This window comes from Sceloporus occidentalis, unplaced genomic scaffold, assembly GCF_023333645.1.
Source record: "Sceloporus occidentalis isolate IW3139 unplaced genomic scaffold, rSceOcc1.0.p SCAF_6, whole genome shotgun sequence".
Taxonomy (NCBI): domain Eukaryota; kingdom Metazoa; phylum Chordata; class Lepidosauria; order Squamata; family Phrynosomatidae; genus Sceloporus; species Sceloporus occidentalis.
The window spans coordinates 120496172-120518088 of record NW_028316986.1 but is presented as its reverse complement, the minus strand read 5'-3'; the positions used below and the strand labels follow the sequence as shown (position 1 = coordinate 120518088).

At 37.8% G+C, this 21917-nt stretch overlaps 1 protein-coding gene across 1 annotated transcript in view; it reads right to left on the bottom strand.

The window, feature by feature from the left end:
* TBX18 (T-box transcription factor 18) overlaps positions 1–21917 on the bottom strand; it is a 43049-nt gene that overhangs the window by 7392 nt on the left and 13740 nt on the right. The window contains exons 4-7 of the mRNA XM_089528548.1: positions 18388–18559; positions 11919–12086; positions 6283–6347; positions 941–1035 (exon numbers count right to left, since the gene is read on the bottom strand). Of these exons, the coding sequence (XP_089384674.1) occupies positions 941–1035; positions 6283–6347; positions 11919–12086; positions 18388–18559 (500 nt within the window). The remainder of the gene's footprint in view (positions 1–940; positions 1036–6282; positions 6348–11918; positions 12087–18387; positions 18560–21917) is intronic.

The window sequence follows — 21917 nt, the reverse complement described above, 5'->3', positions numbered from 1 at the left end:
TTGTTTAAATGATGCTTGTGTCCTAAGAGTTCAGAAGCCGCGCCAAAGCCACGCTCCAGTCCTAAGGACTGGAGCGTGGCTTTGATGCGGCTTCCGGACTCTTAAGACGCATGCATCATTTAAACAACATACTTCCAAAGAGACCTGAAGCAGCTTTATTTTGGCCTGTCTGTACAGAGCCAAAATTGGCTTTTATTTACAAAACACACTGTGCTTTACTTGCATTCATGCAGTCGGTATCACATCCAGTTTGCTCAACAAAACAACAGTTCAATTTATGAGTTCTAAATATTCAATTTCTTTGGAGGGTTTTGCAAAAAAAAAAAAAATCCCAATCTTGTGGAAAACATGGATGTAAATAAAGTGACTGATTGATGACTGACTGATTGGCCTTTTCCCTGTAGATTTGAATGTACCTTGTTGTGTACCTGCAAGTCATTTCTGATTTATGGAGACCCTTAGGCAATCCTATCACCAGGCTCTCTGGGGCAGAGAGTGTGTGACTTGCCCATCATCACACAGTGGGTTTCCATGGCTAAATGGGGGATCAAACCCTGATCTTCAGAGTCATAGTCCAATGCTGAAACCACTACAACACACTGGCTCTTTTCTGGTATAATTAGTTGCAATGAACATATAATATTTTACAAAGCAATAGATGAGCCCCTCCATGTTTATTTTATGATTCAGCTTAGTTGTAAATGCATATATAAGCAACATCAGGAAATGAGCACTGCTATTACACTTAATTGCTATCCATGTAAGCACCTGCTGACACTGTGAGCTCTCATTTTACCCTCTAACTTTTAGAATAAATACAGGGCCCAGTAAATCAGCTGAACTTTTACCATTGACCTAAATGAAACAAACACTGACACTGTACTCATGAACACTGAATAGTTTATTCTTGTGCCTTTGAAATCTGTAAATGTGACTATACCTTGTTTTGCAATCCCAGGTATATCTTCAAATGTAAGTGTCCTCAGTGAAGGTCTCCAGAATGCATAAGACTCTACTAAAGCTTCCAATCCCATCCTAGGAAACAGAAAAGAACACTTTATGAGAATAATAATCTAAAATGTGCTTATATTTTGCAGTGTTATATTATTTTGTTCTTTCTCTGGCATGTAATACTATATACATGATTCTCCATAAACCCAAAGCGAAAGACACTTCAGAAGTACTCTTCTCTCCTGTAGGCCTGCATTTGTAGACAATTAACAAACTGTCATTCAGTTTTATTTCCTTCTGTCCCGGCTTGTCATTATGTACAAATCTAGTACCATGTTCAAAATAAACTCTAGTTAACTGCTAACCCTGCCGGTTTTAAATCACTGGGTATAAATCTGGCTTGTTCAGCAAACGATAATTCATTTTAAGTCATATTTGCTACTTCACCAGAAACATGTCAGTTATTTTTTCCTCTGCGAAAGCATAAGCCATGGCTTATTCCTCCTCCCAGCTATACATGAGGAGCGCCCATCACGGCTTAATGTTACATGCAAACTGACCCCCATTTTACTCAAATACTTTTACAAATAGAGTAAAACTTACATTATAACAATTATATTTTCAAAGACAATATTTTTGATAAAATAGTATCTAGACTTCATTTGCAGGGAGCATATAGTCATTGGTAAGGATCGTGACTGTGACCCACAAATATATGCTAAAGACACAGGTCACCGACTTTCCTCCTTGTTGCAGCTGCTAGAACAAACATCTTAAAGCTAAAAAACAAACAAACCTTAAATACCTCCTTAATGTTGCTTATCCATGTAGGCACTTGTTGAAATTGCTAGAATTTCAATTGTCCATCTTTTGCTCAGAGGTAAACCCATTTATACAATTCAGTAGGCTGATACAGTCATTGAAATAAATGGAACAGGGATGTCTTTTGAGATTGCTGAGCCTAATAACTATTATTAGACACATTCTTAAGACATTTGTTACGAGCATTTTGTCTTGGACCTCACAGGCCTCTGAAACGCACTTAAGCGCACATGCAATTACAAGTCTGTTCTAGGGATTGTTTGTTTTTTATCATAGAGCTGGTAAAAAATACAGAAAATGGCAACAATCTCTTTTCATACAGAAAAGTCTAAAATGCTTGGAGATTTTTTGTTTATAAAAAAATGTAGATCAGCATGATAGAAGTTTATAAAATTATGAACGATGGGCAGAAACAGACATTTTTCAGTTTCTCTCCTTCCATGGGAACTTGGGGTCATACAATTACAGTGATTGGCAGTATACTCAGGACAGACAAGACAAATTATTTCTTTAGGCAGTGCACAATTAACATGGAATTCAGTTTCTTTGGAGACAAAAGCAATATTAAGGAACCAGCATTTCCTCATCATATTGCTTCTCTAAGTCTTTGGTATCAGAAAGATTCAGTATTGCTGCAGGAAAAAGTTATAAAGTATTAACAAAATGTGAGCTTTAAAAATAGCTTGCTTTCTTCTCTCACTGTGGTAATGGAGACTTTTTGTTTGTAGTTAAAGGAGAGATAAAAGCTCACCTCCTGGAGGACTGTAGCCAGGTGATAATTTATACAAGATGCTTTCAAACAATTTCCACATTTTATCACCATCCTAATTTATACTTCCAAATGGCCAATTTTATTTAACTAAGCTATTGCATTTTTCTCCTGAACTATTTGAGAAATGAAATTTTCATATCTCCCCAAGTATAGATTGTTATATGGTCATTTTCTAATTCTTTGAAGAATTCTACCTGCTCTCAGTTTATAACTTCTGTTCCTCTTTGCAAAAGTTCAGAAAGAAGAATCTTGCTTTTAAGGCACTAAGCCACTGGTTTCTACAAACCATGTGAGAGACTGTAAATTATATTAACAAAAGGGAAGAGAAAAAGACTTTTCATTTAATGAATCTGCCTACAAGTTTAGTAGAATAGAATTATCACTCAATATTATGGTTATGATATGCCAACAATTCAAAACTCTGTGCCAGGGTAAGGAGGTTGTTCTCTCAGGGATAATTATCATGAGCCACATAGTTAGGGTTGCCATAAGTCAGGACCTCCAAACCGGGACAAATGTAGGACAACATTTTCAAATGTAGGACACTTTTTAAATGGAGGACACGTGGAAAAAAATGATGATTTTTTTTAAAAAATGTTAATATAAATGCATGTTTCTACACTTTCAAAAATACAATTTAAAAAATACAATTTACAAATACATACACTATTGGGAATGGGCACCCACCTCTTCCTCCTCCTCCTCATCGGTGCCAAAAAAGGCACCAGGAAATGGCCCTTTCCTTTCCCCTCTGGCCGGCCCACGACCAAACAGAGGAGGAGCTCCTCCTCTGGAGTCTGGCTGGCCAATGGGGGCAGACTGGGGCTGGAACAGCCCCGCCCCCTGCCAGCACTGACAGGCTCTGGCCTGCAGAAGGGGCAGGCTGTTCAGCCCCAGCCTCAGGAGGAGGAACACCTCCTCATTAGCCCTGCAAGGGCGCACGCAGGGCCAGCGGAAGTGCCCGCGGGCCAGCAAAGGCTGCGGTGCTGGTGGCAGCCGTGCGAGCGGCCCCATGTGAGAAGTCCTGTGCGAGTGGCCCCGCATGAGAAGCCCCGCGCGAGGGCCACAGGAGCGGCTGTGCACAGCGCAACTTGGCCGCAGCAAGCGCGGCCGCTATAGCCTTCCACAGCGGCAGCTGACCCAGGGCAAGCCCAGGTCAGTTAGCAAACCGGGACGGGACGACCCCGCCCAGTTCAAAAGCAGGATTGTCCTGCCCCCAGGCGGGATATGGCAACCCTACACATAGTGGTGGTGGGCATGGCTGAAGCCAATCATGGAGAAAGCCAGTACCAACAATAGGAATTGGCAGCCCCTTTCCTTCTGTTCAGAGCTTAGAAACATTAGAGTTAGCACTAATGCATTAGCATTAAGTGTGCAAATTACAGCAATCCACATAGAATTACCTGAGTGCAATGTTTAATGAACCAAATGGCACTTGCAACTGAGTAAATATGTTATAGGAGGCATGAGCTAAGGAAACCGTCTGGAATCATGTCTTCTAGGTGTACCAGATACCACAAGGCAGTTGTTCCAAGAGCAGCTGATTTCCCTCTGCCTTTGCATTTTAAAGAGGCAGAGTTTTTGGAAGGAGGAGGGACCTTGAATGAACCTTGGTGAAATATATAGGGAGGTGTGGTAGATCCTATCTGGTTCATAAATGCAGTTTGTGTGATCAGACGGCATCATTTGGCTGGGATCCAAAGATTTTTAGGCATGCAGCATAAGCACTGCAGTTCTTCCATCTAAACTCTCAATTTTAACTTTTCAGCAAGCTGCTTTGTATACCAGCCCTACTAGCCTACCACCACACCTTTCACAACCACATTGTGACAGTAGTGCAGTGGGATGAATTAGGAAGACTGGGTGAAAAAATCCTAGAATATACAAACCTAAACCAGTTCACATGGAAGTATGTCCCAATGATTTCAGGGAGGCTTATTTCTGAAAACCTTTGCTTAGAACTGCAGCTGCCTAGAAGTGGATTGACAATTGAGGAAAGTCAAGTGCAAAAGGGCTACAGCTGAACATAAAAAGAACAAAATAAGGACTACAGGTGATTTTAAAATGGATGATGAAAACACTTAATTAGTTACAGACATGCTAGAAATAAATTATATATCAAAATGAAGAAGAAGATTAAGACTTGGAAGGGCAGCTGTGAAGGAACTAGGTAAGAGCCCCAAGTGTAAAGATTGTCCATGTCATAGTATTTCTGATTTCTGTGAATTAATGTAAAAGCTAGACATGGAAGAAAGGTGACAGGAAAAGAATCAGTTCATTTGAAATGTGGTCTGCAGCCATGCTGGCATGAATCGCAATGGCGTCGCAACAACCTCATGCACCAGGACCTGATTCAGGCTGCTGCCACAGTTCTGAACTCGACCAGCAAAAGGAGCAGTATTTTACTACTCATTTATAGCCCGGTTCTTTGGGGAAGATGCAGGTCTGGCATGGTTTCCCTCCGCATTTGGAGTGTGCATCATCTACATGCTGAATGTGGCCAGAAACCATGTTTTTTGGCCTGTCTGTTTTGGGCTCAAATGGATTAAGTTTCAGTGGAAAAAATTACATCCATTAACTAGAGTTCTGAGTAGTGCTTTCATTTGCCATCATTCCCTGCCTCTCCCATATACATTTGTCCATTCATGACAACAAGAATCGTTCATAGTCCAAGCACAAGGTATGCCTGTGTTCTTACCTTTCTAATTTAAAAATTAGCAAGACTTTGGATATTTAAACTATCTTATGATTCATAGTATCTACTCATTTGTTGTATCAAATTATATTCATTATTTTGTTAAATATGATTAGTTTTTCCATGAATGTTTCAGAATATTTTGGAGCACTGAAAAATCAAAGGACCAACAATTCTTTTCCCCGCTGTTTCAAGAGCCAGTACCATATCTGCATTCAGTAGCTACAATTGTTTCTTTTCTTCCTAGAAGCTGTCCAGGGACTGAAAGCAGATGTTTTGGGGACCAGGATCGGTTTAAGGACCAATAGTGCTTTTGTAGCACTATGTTATACCACCAGTCCATTTATTACACCACACTTACTTTTTGAAGCACATTTCTACAGTAGTGAATTCCACTGTGTTACACAGGGTTTATTTCTGGTAAATATGTACTGAATGGAAACCTTAAGCTTCTTAAACAGTTATTAATTCTCCCTAGCATTTGAAGTGGATAAGGATCTCCCAATAGAGAATTCTCAAATGCTTAGCAAACGACAATTCCTAGGATTGTTGGGAAATGGTATCCATGATAACTGACAAGCTACAAAACTGGCAGAAATTTTATAATGTAGATAAAGTATTCTGTAGGAGCCCTGGTGGCACAGTGGTTAAATGCCAGTACTGCAGCCACTCACTCAAAACCATAAGGTTGTGAGTGAGTTTAATACTAGCCAAGGGCTCAAGCTTCACTCAGGCTTGCATCCTTCCGCGGTCGCTAAAATGAGTATCCAGCTTGTTGGGAGCAACTAGCTTACAGTTGTAAACCACTTAGACACTGCTAGTTCAGTATGAAACGGTATATAAATGAAGCTGTTGTTTGTTTTGTAAACATAAAATCTCCTTAAAACTATAGAACAAATACACATACCAACACAGAGAGCATCTCTTCAGGCATAAACAAAGTATTGCACAATTTTGTGAACTTTATCTAATATCCATATAGCACCCTAAGTCTATAATTAATTACAAGTATTCTATAAATGACAAATATTTGAAGGCTTACCTGTTACGTCCTGAATCTCGAAATCCTTTGGCAAATGGATTTCTATCAATCTTGAGTCGAGTGATCTATAAGGATAACAGAGCATGTTCAGGTAGCAGCCACAGAGGTATTAAACATGTGTGCCTTCAAACCATTCATAGCTGCATCAATCTGTGGATACAGACTCAGCATCCATATAGTTTCTTTCAACTCCACTAGGTAGCTAAGAAACAAATTCTACACCCAGCTGGAAGCATGGGTCTAGCAGTGGAATTCAGGCAACTGTGGATAAAACTATTAAAATCAGTGGTGGAAAATGTAAAAATAAAAAGAATAAAAGCAGTGTTATTTATTATGCATGGCTTTTTCCTCCTGAAGGTAGAGCCCATTTCATCCCTATAAGGTCAAGCATATGATTAAAACTCTTGAATTCCTGATGTAAAAGACATAACAAGTGAAAGTGCCACTGCAGTATAATCATTCATCTTTGGCAAAGACATGGCAGGAAAACACTGCATATTAAAGAGGCCATTGTTGAGTGATCAAAGGTATTGGATGCAACCTACTAGAAGATTAAATTATGTTAAAATCTATGAAACTAAAGTAGATAGTTAAATGTGGGGGGACTAAAGTAATTTTAATATTATATCTTCACTGTTGATATTTATTTGTTTGTTTGTTTGTTTGTTTGTTTAATATTTACTAGAGTGTTGTTATTAGTATGTGCTTTCAATTCATTTCTCACTTATGGTGACCCTAAGGCAAACCTATCATGGGGTTTTTATGGCAGAAATTATTCAGAGTGAGTTTGCCATTACTTTCCTCTGAAGCTGAGAGTATGTTTCCTGTCCATGGCAGTAGGTTTCCATAGCTAAGCGGGGATTCAAGCCCTAATCTCCTAGTCCAACACTCAAACCACTGTTCTACATACTGGCTCTAGATTGTGCCTAGTACATACTGGATATTCACTGTTGATCTAGAAGACTGTGGACATCACAGGTCACTGGTTTGTGACAGAAATGGACAGATTTGGGTGAAGACAGTGGTAATGTAAGAACACTCACAGTCCATTCCTCCACTACTAAACTTTCACACACCCATACTAATGCATTGAATGGTTCTTCTCTGTGGATGTTTCAGGCTGTCAGCTACCTCCTTCTATTGCCTTCTTCAGCTAGAGATTTAACAGAACATCAGCAAGCTGGAAGGTAAGGTTTGGTGTGCCTAATCTTATCTCTCTATGCAGGGCAGCAAAGTAGGGAGGGGATTCACCATCTCAGAAACCTAAAGTTTGTAAAGAAACCTAAAGTTTGTAGAGAAAAAGAGGAAAAAAACCTCTTTGATAAGGAGAGGTGCCTGATTATGGTGTTTTCTGAAATGCTTAATAAATACAGAATGAAAAAAGACAATGGCTGTGAGTCTACTTCAGAGTTGCATAGTCTGAATCTCCACACATGGAGTTATGCATTAAGTGTGCTATCAAAATCTTATGTTGAATGATAATATTGTACAACTGAACACACAGCGAAATCCACATGCACATCCAGATGCTGTTCACATGGTGCTACATGCACAAATCCACTTGCAGAACCTTGAACTGATTGAAGACATTCTACACCAGACAAAAACATTCAATTGCTTCTGTAGGGGAACTTCCTATGTGCACCAACAGTAATAGCCCTTATATTACACATCCTCTTTTTTCACTGTTTGAAGTGGTACATGTGATAACATTAACCAATCACAACTGGACAATATAGGTCAGGATTCAAAGAAATACACAAATTACTTTGGGAGCACTCAAGATCTTAAAATGGCCAGAAGGAACTTTTGGGTTTTATTCCACAGTCAGCTACTGCAAACTGCTTCTGGAAACCCACTGTTTCAAAACCATCTTGCCATCTGTTATCTAGGGCTCATGTTCAAGAAATACAATCCCAAAGCCCTCTTTGGCATGCAGAATTAACTTAGTTGCTCATTGGATCCTGGCCAGAAATATGGTAGTTATGATGATACATTTTTCTCCGTGGTCATTTATATTGCAATTCTATCTACAACTTATTTGAGAGTTAATCTCACTCTACTCAATGGGGTCTACTTCTGACAGGACATGTATAGGATTACCTTGCACATTGTTTTAATTTCAGAAGAATTTAATGACAAGATAGCAAAATCACACATGTACATTTCACACCATTCCAAAATATCAGTACTACATAATTTCCAGTATATCAAATGAAATCACAATGATCATATGCTTTGGAAAACTGTAGACATTTTAAATTTTTAAACTGACTGTATGAAGTTAGATATGCTGATTAATAACTACTCCTATATATCTCTCTTAACTATTTCTCCTTGGCAGTGGTGTCACTCGGGTTGGTGTCACCCGGTGCAGTAACTCATGGTGTCACACCCCCATTGACCCCCCTCCCATACTACATACAGAATCCTTTGTAATGTTTTGTACTGATTTTATTGATCATAATTCCTGTATATTATTGAATGTAATGGTAATACAGTCAGCCCTCCTTATCTAATGATCTTTTATCCACAGATTCAAGCATCCATGGCTTGAAAATATTCCAAAAAATATAAATTCCATATAACAAACCTTGATTGTTCCATTTTCTATAAGGGACACCATTTTATTATGCCATTGTATTTAATAGGACTCGAGCATCCACAGTTCTTGTTATCCATGGGGGGTCCTGGAATTAAACCTCAGGGGATAACAAGGGCCCACTGTAGTTGTAACAGAAGCAACTAACAAAATTTAAATTATACCTATAAATTACAATATCATATGCACAGCCAAAATTCATTTACATATCAATATATATAGTTTCGTGTGGTTGAAGAGAAAATTTGGTAAAATGTGATGTTTTTTAGGAGTTTTTTTAAAAATTAAATTTTAAAATTTTAAAAATTGGCCTCTCCTTTCTCCTTCCACGAAGCCTTACCACACTCTCTCCATCTCTTCTTCATTTTAAGGGGACACAGGCAAAAACCACAGCCCGTTTCTGCCCAAAGGCAGATGTTTGAGGAGCAGTAGTGTCACCTCTCTTAGGGTGTCACCTGATGTGTCACCTCCTGCACCCCCCTAGTGATGCCATTGCTCCATGGATAAAAGACAGATAATATCATTTAACTGACAGAGCACTGAAAAAATGCTGAGAACTCCTAAGATATATAAAAAGTACTGTAGTGTATTATTACAATTACATTATTACTACAAAATATCTAACTATTTAAAGAGCATTAAAAGAAAGGAAATGAAGTTAAATTTTGAACTAAGGAGCTGTACAGATGGGCAGTAGGATGCCACCCCCTTTTGCCCTGGATCGATGCTGCAGCAGCTGCACTCAGTGGCACCAATCCGCTCCCACTAGGGAGCAAAGCGAAGCTGCTCCAAGCAGCTTCCTGGAAGGGGCAGCACGATATTATGATGCTACTTCTGTGCAGCGCTGTTTAGGCGCTGCACATGACATGCATCATCATGGTCTGTGCCATGTGTATGGCCGTGCGCCAAGATGGCACTCAGGCAGTGCAGTGAGGGCCCTTACCACGTGCACAGGCCAGCACAAAGTGCCGGTCTGTACAGCCCCTAAGGATTTGTAGCTTGATGAGGCACCTGAGCTATTTGATAGGGAAGGCTAAATAGCTCACAAAACTACAAATCCCAGAATTCCATAGCATTAAATCATGGCAGTTAAAGTGGTTTCAGTTCTGCAGTTTAGATGCAGCCTGAGATGCACGTCATCTTCTGATGTAAAACCCAAGCAGACCCATGAATCACAATGCCCAATTTGGTATCATTTTGGTTATCATGGAAAAAACACCTAGAATTGCCTGTCTTGACAGACTGCCACATATAAATGGTCTGCAAACCTCTATCTAATTTGAGCAGGAAACCACCAACAGTTTGGGACTTCATTATCCACTCCACCAATACTGAATTCTTTAACTGTTTTCTTTCTTCCAAAATGGCCTCCTGACATCTCACTTACTCTTTCTCACATTGTTTTACATTATTCCATATTTGCCTCATTCAGAAAAAAACACCATCATATGACTTAATCCATCAAGATCTTTATGCTAAATCTGGCATACAAGGAATGAGTTCACATCTACCATGTTTTGCATGATTCCATAAAGCATGGTTTATAACGCTATGGACAATAAATTATGGTTTATAAAGCTATGGACAATAATTCAAATGCAGTCTATGTAAGAAAGGAGAGATGTAGTAGTGATGGGTGACTTCAACTATCCTGATATTTGCTGGAAGTCAAACTCAGCCAAATCCTCAAGGTCTAGTAAATTCCTCACCTGTCTTGAAGACAATTTCATTGTCCAAAAGGTGGAAGAGGCAACAAGGGAATCAGCTATTTTAGATTTGATCCTAACCAACAGGGATGACCTGGTTAATGGGGTACAAGTGGTGGGATCCTTAGATGAGAGTGACCATATTCTCCTAGAGTTTGGAAAGGAGAAGCCAGGCATAGTCAGACATGCATTCTAGACTTTAGGAAAGCTGATTTTAGTAAACTTAGAGAAATACTGGGGGTGATCCCGTTCTGGAATACTAAAAGAGAAGGGAGTTCACAACGGATGAGACTTTCTCAAAAGGGAGATACTGAAGGCACAATTTCAAACAGTTCCAATGAAGAAGAAAAATGAGAGGTGTCTCAAGAAACCAGGAAGGATGACTAAGGAACTTTCAACTGAGCTAACTTTTAAACGGAACATGTATAAGAAATGGAAAAGGGGGGAAATCACCAAAGAGGAATTCAAACAAATAGAAAGCACATGTAGGGGTAAAGTCAGAAAAGCTAAAGCACAGAATGAACTCAGGATTACTAGAGAGGTTAAGAACAATAACAAGGGCTTTTTTTGGATATGTCTGAAGCAAAAGGAAGAAGAAGGAAACTGTAGGGCCACTGCATGGAGAAGACGGCAAAATGCTAACAGAAGACAGAGAAAAGGCAGAATTACTCAACACCTTCTTTGCCTCAGTCTTCTCAGAAAAGGCAAAGGGTGCTCAACCTGAGGATAATGGAGCAGAGGACAGAACAGGGGAATTTCAGCACAGAATAAATAAAGAGATAGTACAGGAATATCTGGTTAATCTAAACGAATATAAATCTCCAGGACCAAATGAACTCCATGCAAAGGTATTAAAAGAACTGGCAAATGTAATATCAGAGCCATTGGCAATAATCTTTGAAAACTCCAGGAGAACAGGAGAAGTCCCAGCAGACTGGAGGAGGGTAAATGTTGTCCCCATCTTCAAAAAGGGGAAAAAAGAGGATCCCAACAATTATTGTCCAGTTAGTTGACATCAAAATCAGGAAAGATTGTGGAGCAGATCATTAAACAGAGATGTTTATCACACTATACTCTTAAAGTGCTACTATTCCACTTTGACCCCTTTAGCTGCCTCCTGTTGCATTCTGGGATTGGCAGTTTTAAGGAGGGGTATTTAGAATTCTCAGGCAGAGTAATTTAATGGGCATTAGATTACTTCCCTTTTACATAGTATCATGACCAGTGTATTTACCTGGAATATTTCTTCTCTTCTGTTCATTTTGAATTCGGGGAAAATATGAGTAATTGGATGAGCAATAAAAAAATTAAAACAAAATAAAAATTACCTGTTGGTTTTGGTACGCTGTAACAGTTGTGAAAACAGTTTCAGGAAAGGAGAAGGCCTTCACTCCTTCTCCTGAAGGAATTGGTTTGACAGAAGAAAGATCATCCCCACAGTCTTTCCGAATAACATGCACACGTGGTTGGTATTTGTGCATAGAATGAAGAATAATCTACATCAAAGAGAGACAGAAAAAAGAGACAAACAAAACTAGCTTTCTCCTTGTTTCTTCTATATCAGCATTTTCAATATATTGAAATGTTGCTATGTTGCTTCATTTTATTTTTAGGGCATGCCAAATGTACTGCAATGCATCTGAAAACTGGCTAGGTTTCAGCTCAGTTAAGTGCCCCAGAGGGATAGTTTTGCAACCATGTTAAGGCAGTAAGCATAGTCTAAAGGGGGATTGGGTAGCTGGATTCTCTCCAAATCTCTGAATATTTTCAGAAGAACTCTGGAATACTCTTTGCTGAATGAGGAAGAAATTAAAAAAAAAAAAAAAACAACCACTGGCCAGCATACAAATAACTAGAAGAAATATTTGTTTATTTCATTTTTTTTGCCTCAAAAATATACATTTTTACAAACCCACTAAAACATCCCCAGCATCTTTGATGAAAATGTTACCGATCAACTCAAGACACAGCAAAGATAATGGTGTTCAAATATCATACTACTACATTACCCTAAGCATCCCCCATATCCCCCCTAAGCATACCCCCATCAGATGCTAAGCAACGTTAGGTCAGGTTCATATTTGGATGGGAGGATGGCAGGCATAGAAACGAATCCTGCCTAAAACCCCTGAAAGCTACAGCCAAACAGAGTTTAAAATACTGGACTATGAACCAAGGCTATAAGGCAGTTGCTTCTGTCCTTTCATTGAAATGCTTACTGTTGAACTATAAAGGTATGTAGCCTCCCTGGTCCTAAAAAATCTTTGCACTAAGACAATATAATTTTAGCCATGGCCTGATGGTTCCTATAATGTATTGATCCCAGGTCTGGATATATGCTTTTTCTTCACCAGTAGAACAGCTGCCATATCCAGTATGCCAAGGTGGAAACCACATGAGTCCTATCTCTGGAGTGTGTGCTCAGCCAAATAAGGGGAGTTGAAACACAACCCATAAAAACTTCCCTAACATCTTTGGATACAATGTTATCACCCCAAAAGCCCAAACATTGCAAAGATGATGCTTTCATGCATCTCAAAAATAGAGAAGCTACCCACACTATGTTCCATCAATATATAATCACAATACCAACCAATCACCCCAAACACTAAAGGCAGGCAACCTGGGTACACCAATACACTGTATGGGTGGTGTATCACTTGTGTGACTGTGTGGCCAGTCACACAGGGCATCCAAAGGGATGCAGAGGGAGGTAATTGGCTGGGCAGAGGGAGGTAGTTGTCAGTCTTGGGTGGTGTGTTCATGCAATGAGGCGCATGCATGGTGTGGAGGCAAAACAAAACCAAAAAATGAAAAGATGCAACTTGATGCTGCATGGTGTGGACTGCCCATGGCTGTTTGGCTGTCAAGACAGTGGGATTTCCAACCAGTTTGGGGAAACCAGGTGTCACACAGCTTTTTTCATGTTCATCTGCTCACCCGGTATGTCTTTAAATTTTCCTGAATAGACACCTGGCCACCAAAGAGAAAAAGTAATTGAAAAAGTAAAAGATCCTATCTGTTGTTTTGCTTGTTTATTGTTGGTTGTCTGTTTGTTTATATACTGTTTTAAATTGTTATTTATTTTAATATGTTTTATATTGTACATCGTTTAATTCTATTTTAATGGGGGGGTTGGGGGGATATGATATGTATACTTTTAACGTTGTAAGCCACCCAGGTTGCCTGAGTGCAGAGGGGCAGAATATAAATAAATTTTATTATTATTATTATTATTATTATTATTATTAAATTCTAACCCCGTAGTCGTCACTAGCTTGTCTTTTAAGAAATGTGTGGTTTGTGAGGATATGTCCTCCATGGTAGCCATTTTGTGAGAGAGCCCAGTAAGATTTCTGAAAATTCCAAAAGTGTCCATAAGCTCAAAAAGTTTGGCAATGGCTGCCTTTCACCACAAACAATTAAGAACTTTTATTTATATATGTGGAGTCAACTACACGTACAAACTGGTGATGAATACAGGCTGAAGAGAATAAAATGGCCAAAAAAAAAAAAAGGTTAATGATGCTGTTCAAAACTGAAAGTACAAAGAGAGATGGAAAAAGGGAACAGTTTATGTTGAGACAGTACACAGCAGTGCTTTTATTTAACCAATTTTCCTAAAGGGGAGGAAACATTCCCAATGGATCTCTGATGTCTCTTCTCGCTTCTCCGCTTTAAAACTGAAACTGTGGAAACCTGTGAAGCATGCATATAAATATTTTTATAATGCTGCATTAATCATGATTTTCAAGTATTCCTGGATAAATTTTCACATTCATTTTTACATTGCATATGAATTTGCTTTTAATAGCTCAAAATCAAAATGTAACTATTGCTTTTGGAAGACTATGAAGATATATAAAAGAAGGTTTCATGGCCACTAGCCGATTGAAAATGTAATTAAAGGGAGGAAATTTTTTAATTTCCTGTTTCATTATTGGCCACAGAATATTAAATTCAACATTGCATGTCATCCTTTCTCCACCCTCCCTTTTTTTGGCATCAAGCAGTATGCCAAGTACCATAAAACTAATTGTCCAAATAAAAGGATGAGCTTTATATTTGAACAATATAAATTCTTGGCTAGCTGGAATGCTTTTATATGAATTCACTTCACACTGGGAGACATAACACTGTTTTGGATAAGCAGCTTTCTGGATACTTGAACTTTCACTAGACTGAAGTCATACTTTGACAATTACATCAGATGCTCATCAAAAATCATGCTTAGATAATCTTCCCCCAGAATGTAGTTTCCCAATGTCTGCACCCTAATACAGAGAAAGATGCCAGAAAATTTTCCACTGAATTAAACCTTTAAATAACATTTCTTGCATCTCTGATCTTTTTGCTTTGGTTTGTTGCAAATGGCACTAAAAAAAGAAGAAATTACAATCCTGGTCACACTGGCCCCAATCCAGTGCTTCTGTGTGTTTTGCACTCTATAAACAAACAAAAAATAACTCCACTTTACTTTTTCCAGAGGCTCATTCACAACACACTGCAAACTGCTTTTTTAAATGGGAAATTATTATTGTTTCTATAGACTTACTACCAGTTTTCCTGAATGACCATCAACAGGTGATTGCTTTCCATAAACAATGTGAGGTCCAAATTATTATACATACATACATACATACATACATACATGAGAAAAACAAAAAAGTATTCCTGAACACATGAAGAATCATAATTAACCTTTGATGACTGGAACAGAATCTACATTTTTAAAACTGGGCTTTCAACCCTCTTTCTCACTGGCTGGTTGGGTAACCTGTTACAATAATGTGTAATATGGTACTGAGGATGGTAGAGGAGTGAAGGAGTCAACAGATGGTGATAAAGAGGGTGGCATTCTTTCCTTCAGCCAAATGAGCACTGCTTGGTCATTGCTTGCACACTCTTAATTCTTACTGATTTGATTGAAAATATGCATTATGTTAAGAATTATTAAGGCCTTTACATACTATAAAATTAATGCTGTACTTCATAAGTATAAAACAGTTTGAATACTCCCTCATATAGCACTACTTTTAACATTCATCTCTCCATTTGTATAAGAAACATTTGACCCTGTGATTGATTCTACATGTGTAATAATTCAGCAATCACAAAATACTTTTTCATTCTGTCATAATGGCCAAAGAATAAAAATATATACTGTGGAACCATCATTTCTCTGCTTTATATTTCTGGTAACAATAAAGAACATTCTTTGCAATCTCTCCAGTTTTAGAAAGATGAATTTCTTATACAATCTTTTGTCTCCAAAACCTATATTCCAATTTTCAAGGCACATTTTAAGTCTGAATCAGTTCAATGTGTATTTTTGAATTGTTCTAGGAGAAAACTACTTGGTTCTCCTCCAAACTGAAGTACTCATTAAAGTGGAGTGCTCAATTCCAAAGCATTCCACACAATGAATAATAGCTTTATGGCAAGAGTTATGTAGTTTTCAATTCACAGGGGAAATAAGTTAAACCTTGTGATTATACAACGTGGAAACTTGTCCTCTACCCATCCTGAGAATATGTGTGTAGACTGCAGAGAGGCTGGACTACCTGTATTGCACAGTGAAAAATAATGTTTATAAGTAATCTACTCAACCATGGTCCATTCCATACGCTAGAATCTTGCCTTAAGAAAGCTCAGTTTCAGCACAATTTCTCAAATGCTTATCGCAGCCATATTCATTTGAAACAATTACTGTATATTAGAGCACAGGTTCCACAAGTTTGAACAAAACTGTAAATATTTAACATCTCATCATACTGGTACTATGCATATAATTTATTTCTATATATTTTTTTCTTTACTTCTACTTTATTTGGCCCACTGGATTCAGCAGAGATTTACCGAATCAAGCCCCAGAGAGCCAGTGCCAAATTGTATAACAAGCTAAATTCTAACCAGAGCTGCATGCTCTGGTTTTAAGTGTCATGTTCCTAACGACATCCAATCTGGTCTGATTTTGGAAACTGCTAAGCAGGGTCAGCCCTTGTTAGTACTTGGATGGGAGATCACCCATGAATAGGAAGTGCTGTAGGCTATATTTCAGGGGAAGGAACTGACCAAACCACTTCTGCATATTCCTTGGCTAAGAATACCCTATGAAATTCATGGGGTCACCATAAGTCAACAGATGACTTTAAGGCACATCCACAAAGATGCTATGTCTCATCTAAAATATTATGTTGAGTTTTACAAATCAGTAAGCCAGATTTTATTTATCTTACCTAAACTGGTAAAGTTACACATATTTATGAATTGTTAATAATGGGTGGTAGAAACAATACAGAACAAGACAGATTGTGAACATGGTAGGTGTAGAAAATCCATATTGATCTTACTAAATAAAGGTCTAACTAGCTCCAACAGCCATAAATATTGGCAGCTGACAAATTGCATCAGAGTGTCACCCCTCCCTGGAACTCAAGGGAACCTGGTTTCAGTCTATATGAGAAACTCCCTACCGCTAACAACACACACAAACAACATATGTAATGAGAAGAAACTGTATTCTCCCTCTATACAGCAGTATACACTACTCATTAATAGCTCCTTCTACTGTGGCTCAACGGCCCGAGTATTCCACATAGATGAGATGCTGCCTCTTAAACCCCCAAGGAAAACATTTGCAAAAGAATACTTGTGCCTGTAAGAATACTGAGGCATCCCTCACATATTTCAGACAGACAATATAGTGCTTTTGATTTTTTTTAAAAAAAGTTAATGCATTGATTTATTACTGACTTGTCAAATATATATAATCAAGAAGCCCCATCTTATAAAAACATTTTTATGTAATTATTTAGCAAGGTGTAAAATATAAATAAAGACTAAGGATTTTTGGAAGCTATTGGGTTGTGTTCTCTCTCTCTCTCTCTCTCTCTCTCTCTCAAAGAACAGGAAATACTAGTGCAGCATATTTTGTCACGTGAGGTGGTGTCATAGCTAAACAATTCAGAACTTGCAAACATAATATTTAAACCACAAAATTCCCTGCCAGTTTTGCAGAAGTAATGAGCTTCAGCTGTGGAAAGGTTTGCTCCACAAGCTACGTAATAAATCATTATCAGGGCAAACACTGCTCTTATGTTGTTCTTTTTCAGTACTGTTATTAACACCTCATGGGGCTTTTGCACAAATTATTTTACAAAATCGTTAGTTAAGTTTCTCATATTCAGGTAAAGTTCCTGTATTTTGGGGAGAAAAACTGAAAGCTATATATGCAATCAAAAATATGCATGTAGTCCTTTACACTTTCAGTTTAGTTAACTGTCTTGCTTGTTGTTAACTGTCATCAAGTAGACTGCAACTTATGGTGACCCTATGAATGAGAGACCTCCAAGTCACCCTCTCCTCAACAGCCCAGCTGAGGTCTTACAGACTCAGGGCCATGGCTTCCTTGATTGAGTCTATCCATCTGCAATGCACTCTACCGCTGTTCCTACTGCCTTTAGTATGATACATTCAGGGTTCAAAGATCTTGTAGCACCTTTGAGACTAACTAAAGTTGGCAGCATGAGCTTTTGTAGACTTAAGCCTCGAAGGTGCTACAAGATCTCTCTACATACTGATTTTGCAGACTAACATGACTATATCTTTGAATTCAGGGTTCTGGTTATATTATATATTATATTACAAATTAATTTCTAGGGCAAAATATAAAATTATTGCTATGTCTAATCCAACATGTGTTTTGCAATATCAATGAATTTTTGTTAATGTGAGGTTATGCATCTTTTTTTAAAGTGTGCATTACATTAATACTGTATTAAACAAGATACTCACATGGCCCTGGTCATCCAGTTCATTGTTTGTAAGTTTCAGTTTGTCAAAGCTAATGACTTGCCTCATCCAAGTCTCTCCGGAGGCGGGTGAATCTGGGTGAATATATACCCGGGGAGGCACAGGCGAGTCAGCGTTGCCAGCTACCATCCATTTGGAACTATGATAGACATACCTATAGGAGGAAACCCAAGGGATATGAGATTCATGTTAGAAATAATGTATTGGTATTGCTTAGTAACTGTAGCAAAACAAAAATGGATTATGCAATTTATATAAAAGCACATATTCCCCAAAGCAAGAAAGAGTCAGTCCCTTCTTGGCAATGTTACTTCCCTGTTTAAAGAGAAAATCACAGTTTCAAACAAATAGTTTGGCACAAACTATTTTTTGGTTGCCCTAGCCCACTGTTTCCTGAAACTGAAACGTATGTTGGGAAATGGACTTCAAAATGTTAGATTAAATATTCAAAGAAAATAAAAAAATATATAATGGAATGTTTAAAATCACCAAGGAACTATTTGAATAGAAAACTAAATTCTATGATGATGATTTTTCAAAGGGCACTTATTAAAATTTCAGTGCAATTCAGATTTATCTCACAATTTTCCTCCTGTAAATACTATAGATCAACCCATTTTCTGTTCAAAACATTCTATGAAAAACTGAGCTAATGGATATATTTAGGAAATATATTTATACATCACAAAAACTGTGCAAGAGTGAGAAAAACAGTCTTAAAATTGCTGTCAAATTTTTTGTTATATAATTTCAGATAAGTTAAACTGAATCTGCACTGTAGAAATAACACAGTTTAACACTGCTTTAACATCTAAGGTTCAATGCTTAATTCAGGGATTTGTATTTTTTTTCCTGGAGTTAAGATTAGCCTGAGTTCTGTAAGGAGCTGAATAGCCATCAGTGCCATAAGTATTTGCATTGAAAATAAGCTTGTTTTCCTGTAAGATGACACAGAAGCAAAACAAAATAAATGATGTGCTATAAAAATACGTATGCCTCAAACCCAAGCCCTGTATATGTACCTGTGCAAAAAAGGGATGTAAAATGGAACTTCCTACTTCACTTCAGTCAATGGTGAAACCACTGAGGCAGTGGAGGTCCATGTATGCATCTAAATTTATGGAATGGAGAGACCTATCTCATGGATAATTAAAATCTAATCCATTTGAATCTAACCATGTTTTAATGTTGAATAAGTCATTTATCATTTTTCTCTTTGCAAACTGCATTTAATTATTGTGCTATGGTTTAAGTATTTATTTCAAATCTCTTTTGGATAACTGTAAGATTAAATTATACCAAATGTTATTATCTGAATCAAGAAAAGCTTTGTCCTCAAGGAAAACAGGCTTCCTTGGCTCAGAAACTAGCAATGCAATCTTTGCATGCCTCTTCAGAAGTAATTCAGTGGGGCTAAGGCTGCACCCGCACAGCAGAAATAATCCAGTTTGATACCGCTGTAATTGCTGGGGCTCAATGCTATGGAATCCTGAGATTTGTAGTTTGGTGGGCCACCAGAGTTCTTGGATAATGAAGGCTGAATGTCTCACAAAACTGCAGTTCCCAGAATTCCATAGCATTGAACCATGGTAGTTAAAGTTATGTCAAGCTGGATTATTTCTGCAGTGTGGATGCAGCTTTAGGTAAGAGCGCCTCTGATTGCAATTGGAAAGTTATTTTCACAGCAGAAAGGCTCCTTCCATTCAGGGGAGAGGTTCTGGCTGAGGGGAAAGGCAAGGCAGTTTTCAATTATTTTTCCCTTCCCTCTATAGTGTATCCTCTCTAACATGGGCAGCTGTTCTGGAGGGTCCTGCAACACCCCTGAATAGATTTCTTGGAGGCACAAACTTCTTCTTCCTTCTATTGCCAGAAAGGGACATGGCGGAAAAACCTTCTCCATTTTGTTTAGTTTCTCTGGCATTACCATCCTAACCTTTGTTCGCATCAGTTGCATTTTTTTTATTTCTTCCTTCATGAAAATTTGTACACATTTTATGTAAGCATTTTTATAATGTATATATTTAGTTACACAGATTTTTCAACTGTTCACTTTTCAGCTGTTGACATCTTTAAAACACCTGCATAATTTTGTGAGCACAAAATGTACCACGAGTTTCACAAATGTGTACATTTCTAAAGCAAGATAAGTTTGTCCCACAATGAACCCTAAGTGCAAATTCCACAATTTCAATGAGAATCTTAAATCAGTATGGAATTGTTTTTTCCACAGCAAATATTGCAGGAGAATCACGTGAATAGAATTACATTCATGGAAATCATGATCCAAGTCAATGAATGTAAAATGCAAAGCACACATCTTATGCAAGTCATATTCATTTCAAAAGGACTTAAAGGATTACTTTCAATATTTAGAAAGCTTTGTGCCACAGCTGAAGGAGTGAGAATCAATTGGCAGAAGGAAATTAATGAACTGTTTGATATCCATACATATAGAACCGCTGAGATGTATGACAAAAGTTATGTGCATGAATTATGAACATGTAATTCACTGAAGTCAATGAACTGGGTAAAAAATCTTACATCATTTCAAAATTAAGATTAGTGTTAAAGAAATATATCATTGTTAAATTCAAAAATATGGCATTTACTACAGAACATATGTCTGTTCATGATGGGCAGAACAATCCCAAACGTGTTACCTCAGGCATTCTACATATTCCCTAGGATATCCCTAGGATATCTATTTAAGGCTCCATTCTTAAATGCAGGGAACTGTTATCCAGTTCCTATTTGGACTCAAAGCAATAGCTTTTTAATTAGTTTGCCTGCACTCTGATCCAGCAGATGTAAGGTTCAGGTTATATGAATTGCATGACTGGGTTTCTGTATACAAACAAGACTGGAAATGCGAGGATAAGCATAAGGAAATTATCTTCCATTTAGTTTGTGGCTCATTTTTTAAAAAAATGAAAGTCCAGGTATTACAAAATTGTTCTGATGCTGATTTTAATGAGACTCCTAATATATATGAATACAGGTCTTCTCCCACAGAACCGTTCGCCCATGCCTTCTTTAACACCACAGTAAATATACTTGGGAAAAGAGATTTGTGAGGTCTTAAATTGCTGAGAGCAGACACTGTGTTCCTGTTCCTACAAATTCATGCCAGGAGTTCTTGTGGGAATACTTGCTTAGAATGCATATAGCTCTGGTCAAATTCTATATGATCAATACCTTATGCTAAAATGTTTAAAAAGTTGTTTCTGATGACTGCTGGTCAGTTATTGAAAGCAACTGGGTAGAGAAAAATACCAATAAATAACTAAACAAAGCCATCCAAAGAGTTATTATATAGTTGTAAATATATTTATTTCACTATTTATATCTCACCTTCCCATAAAAATAAGCCCACAAGGGTTAGCAACAAATAAAACCCACAGATGAAGAACAACATAACAAATATGAATTAAGATAAAAATCAAAACAACGCCATACAAAATACAAAATTACCAGTTAGTTAAAATATCACAGATTAAAATCCAGGTCAAACT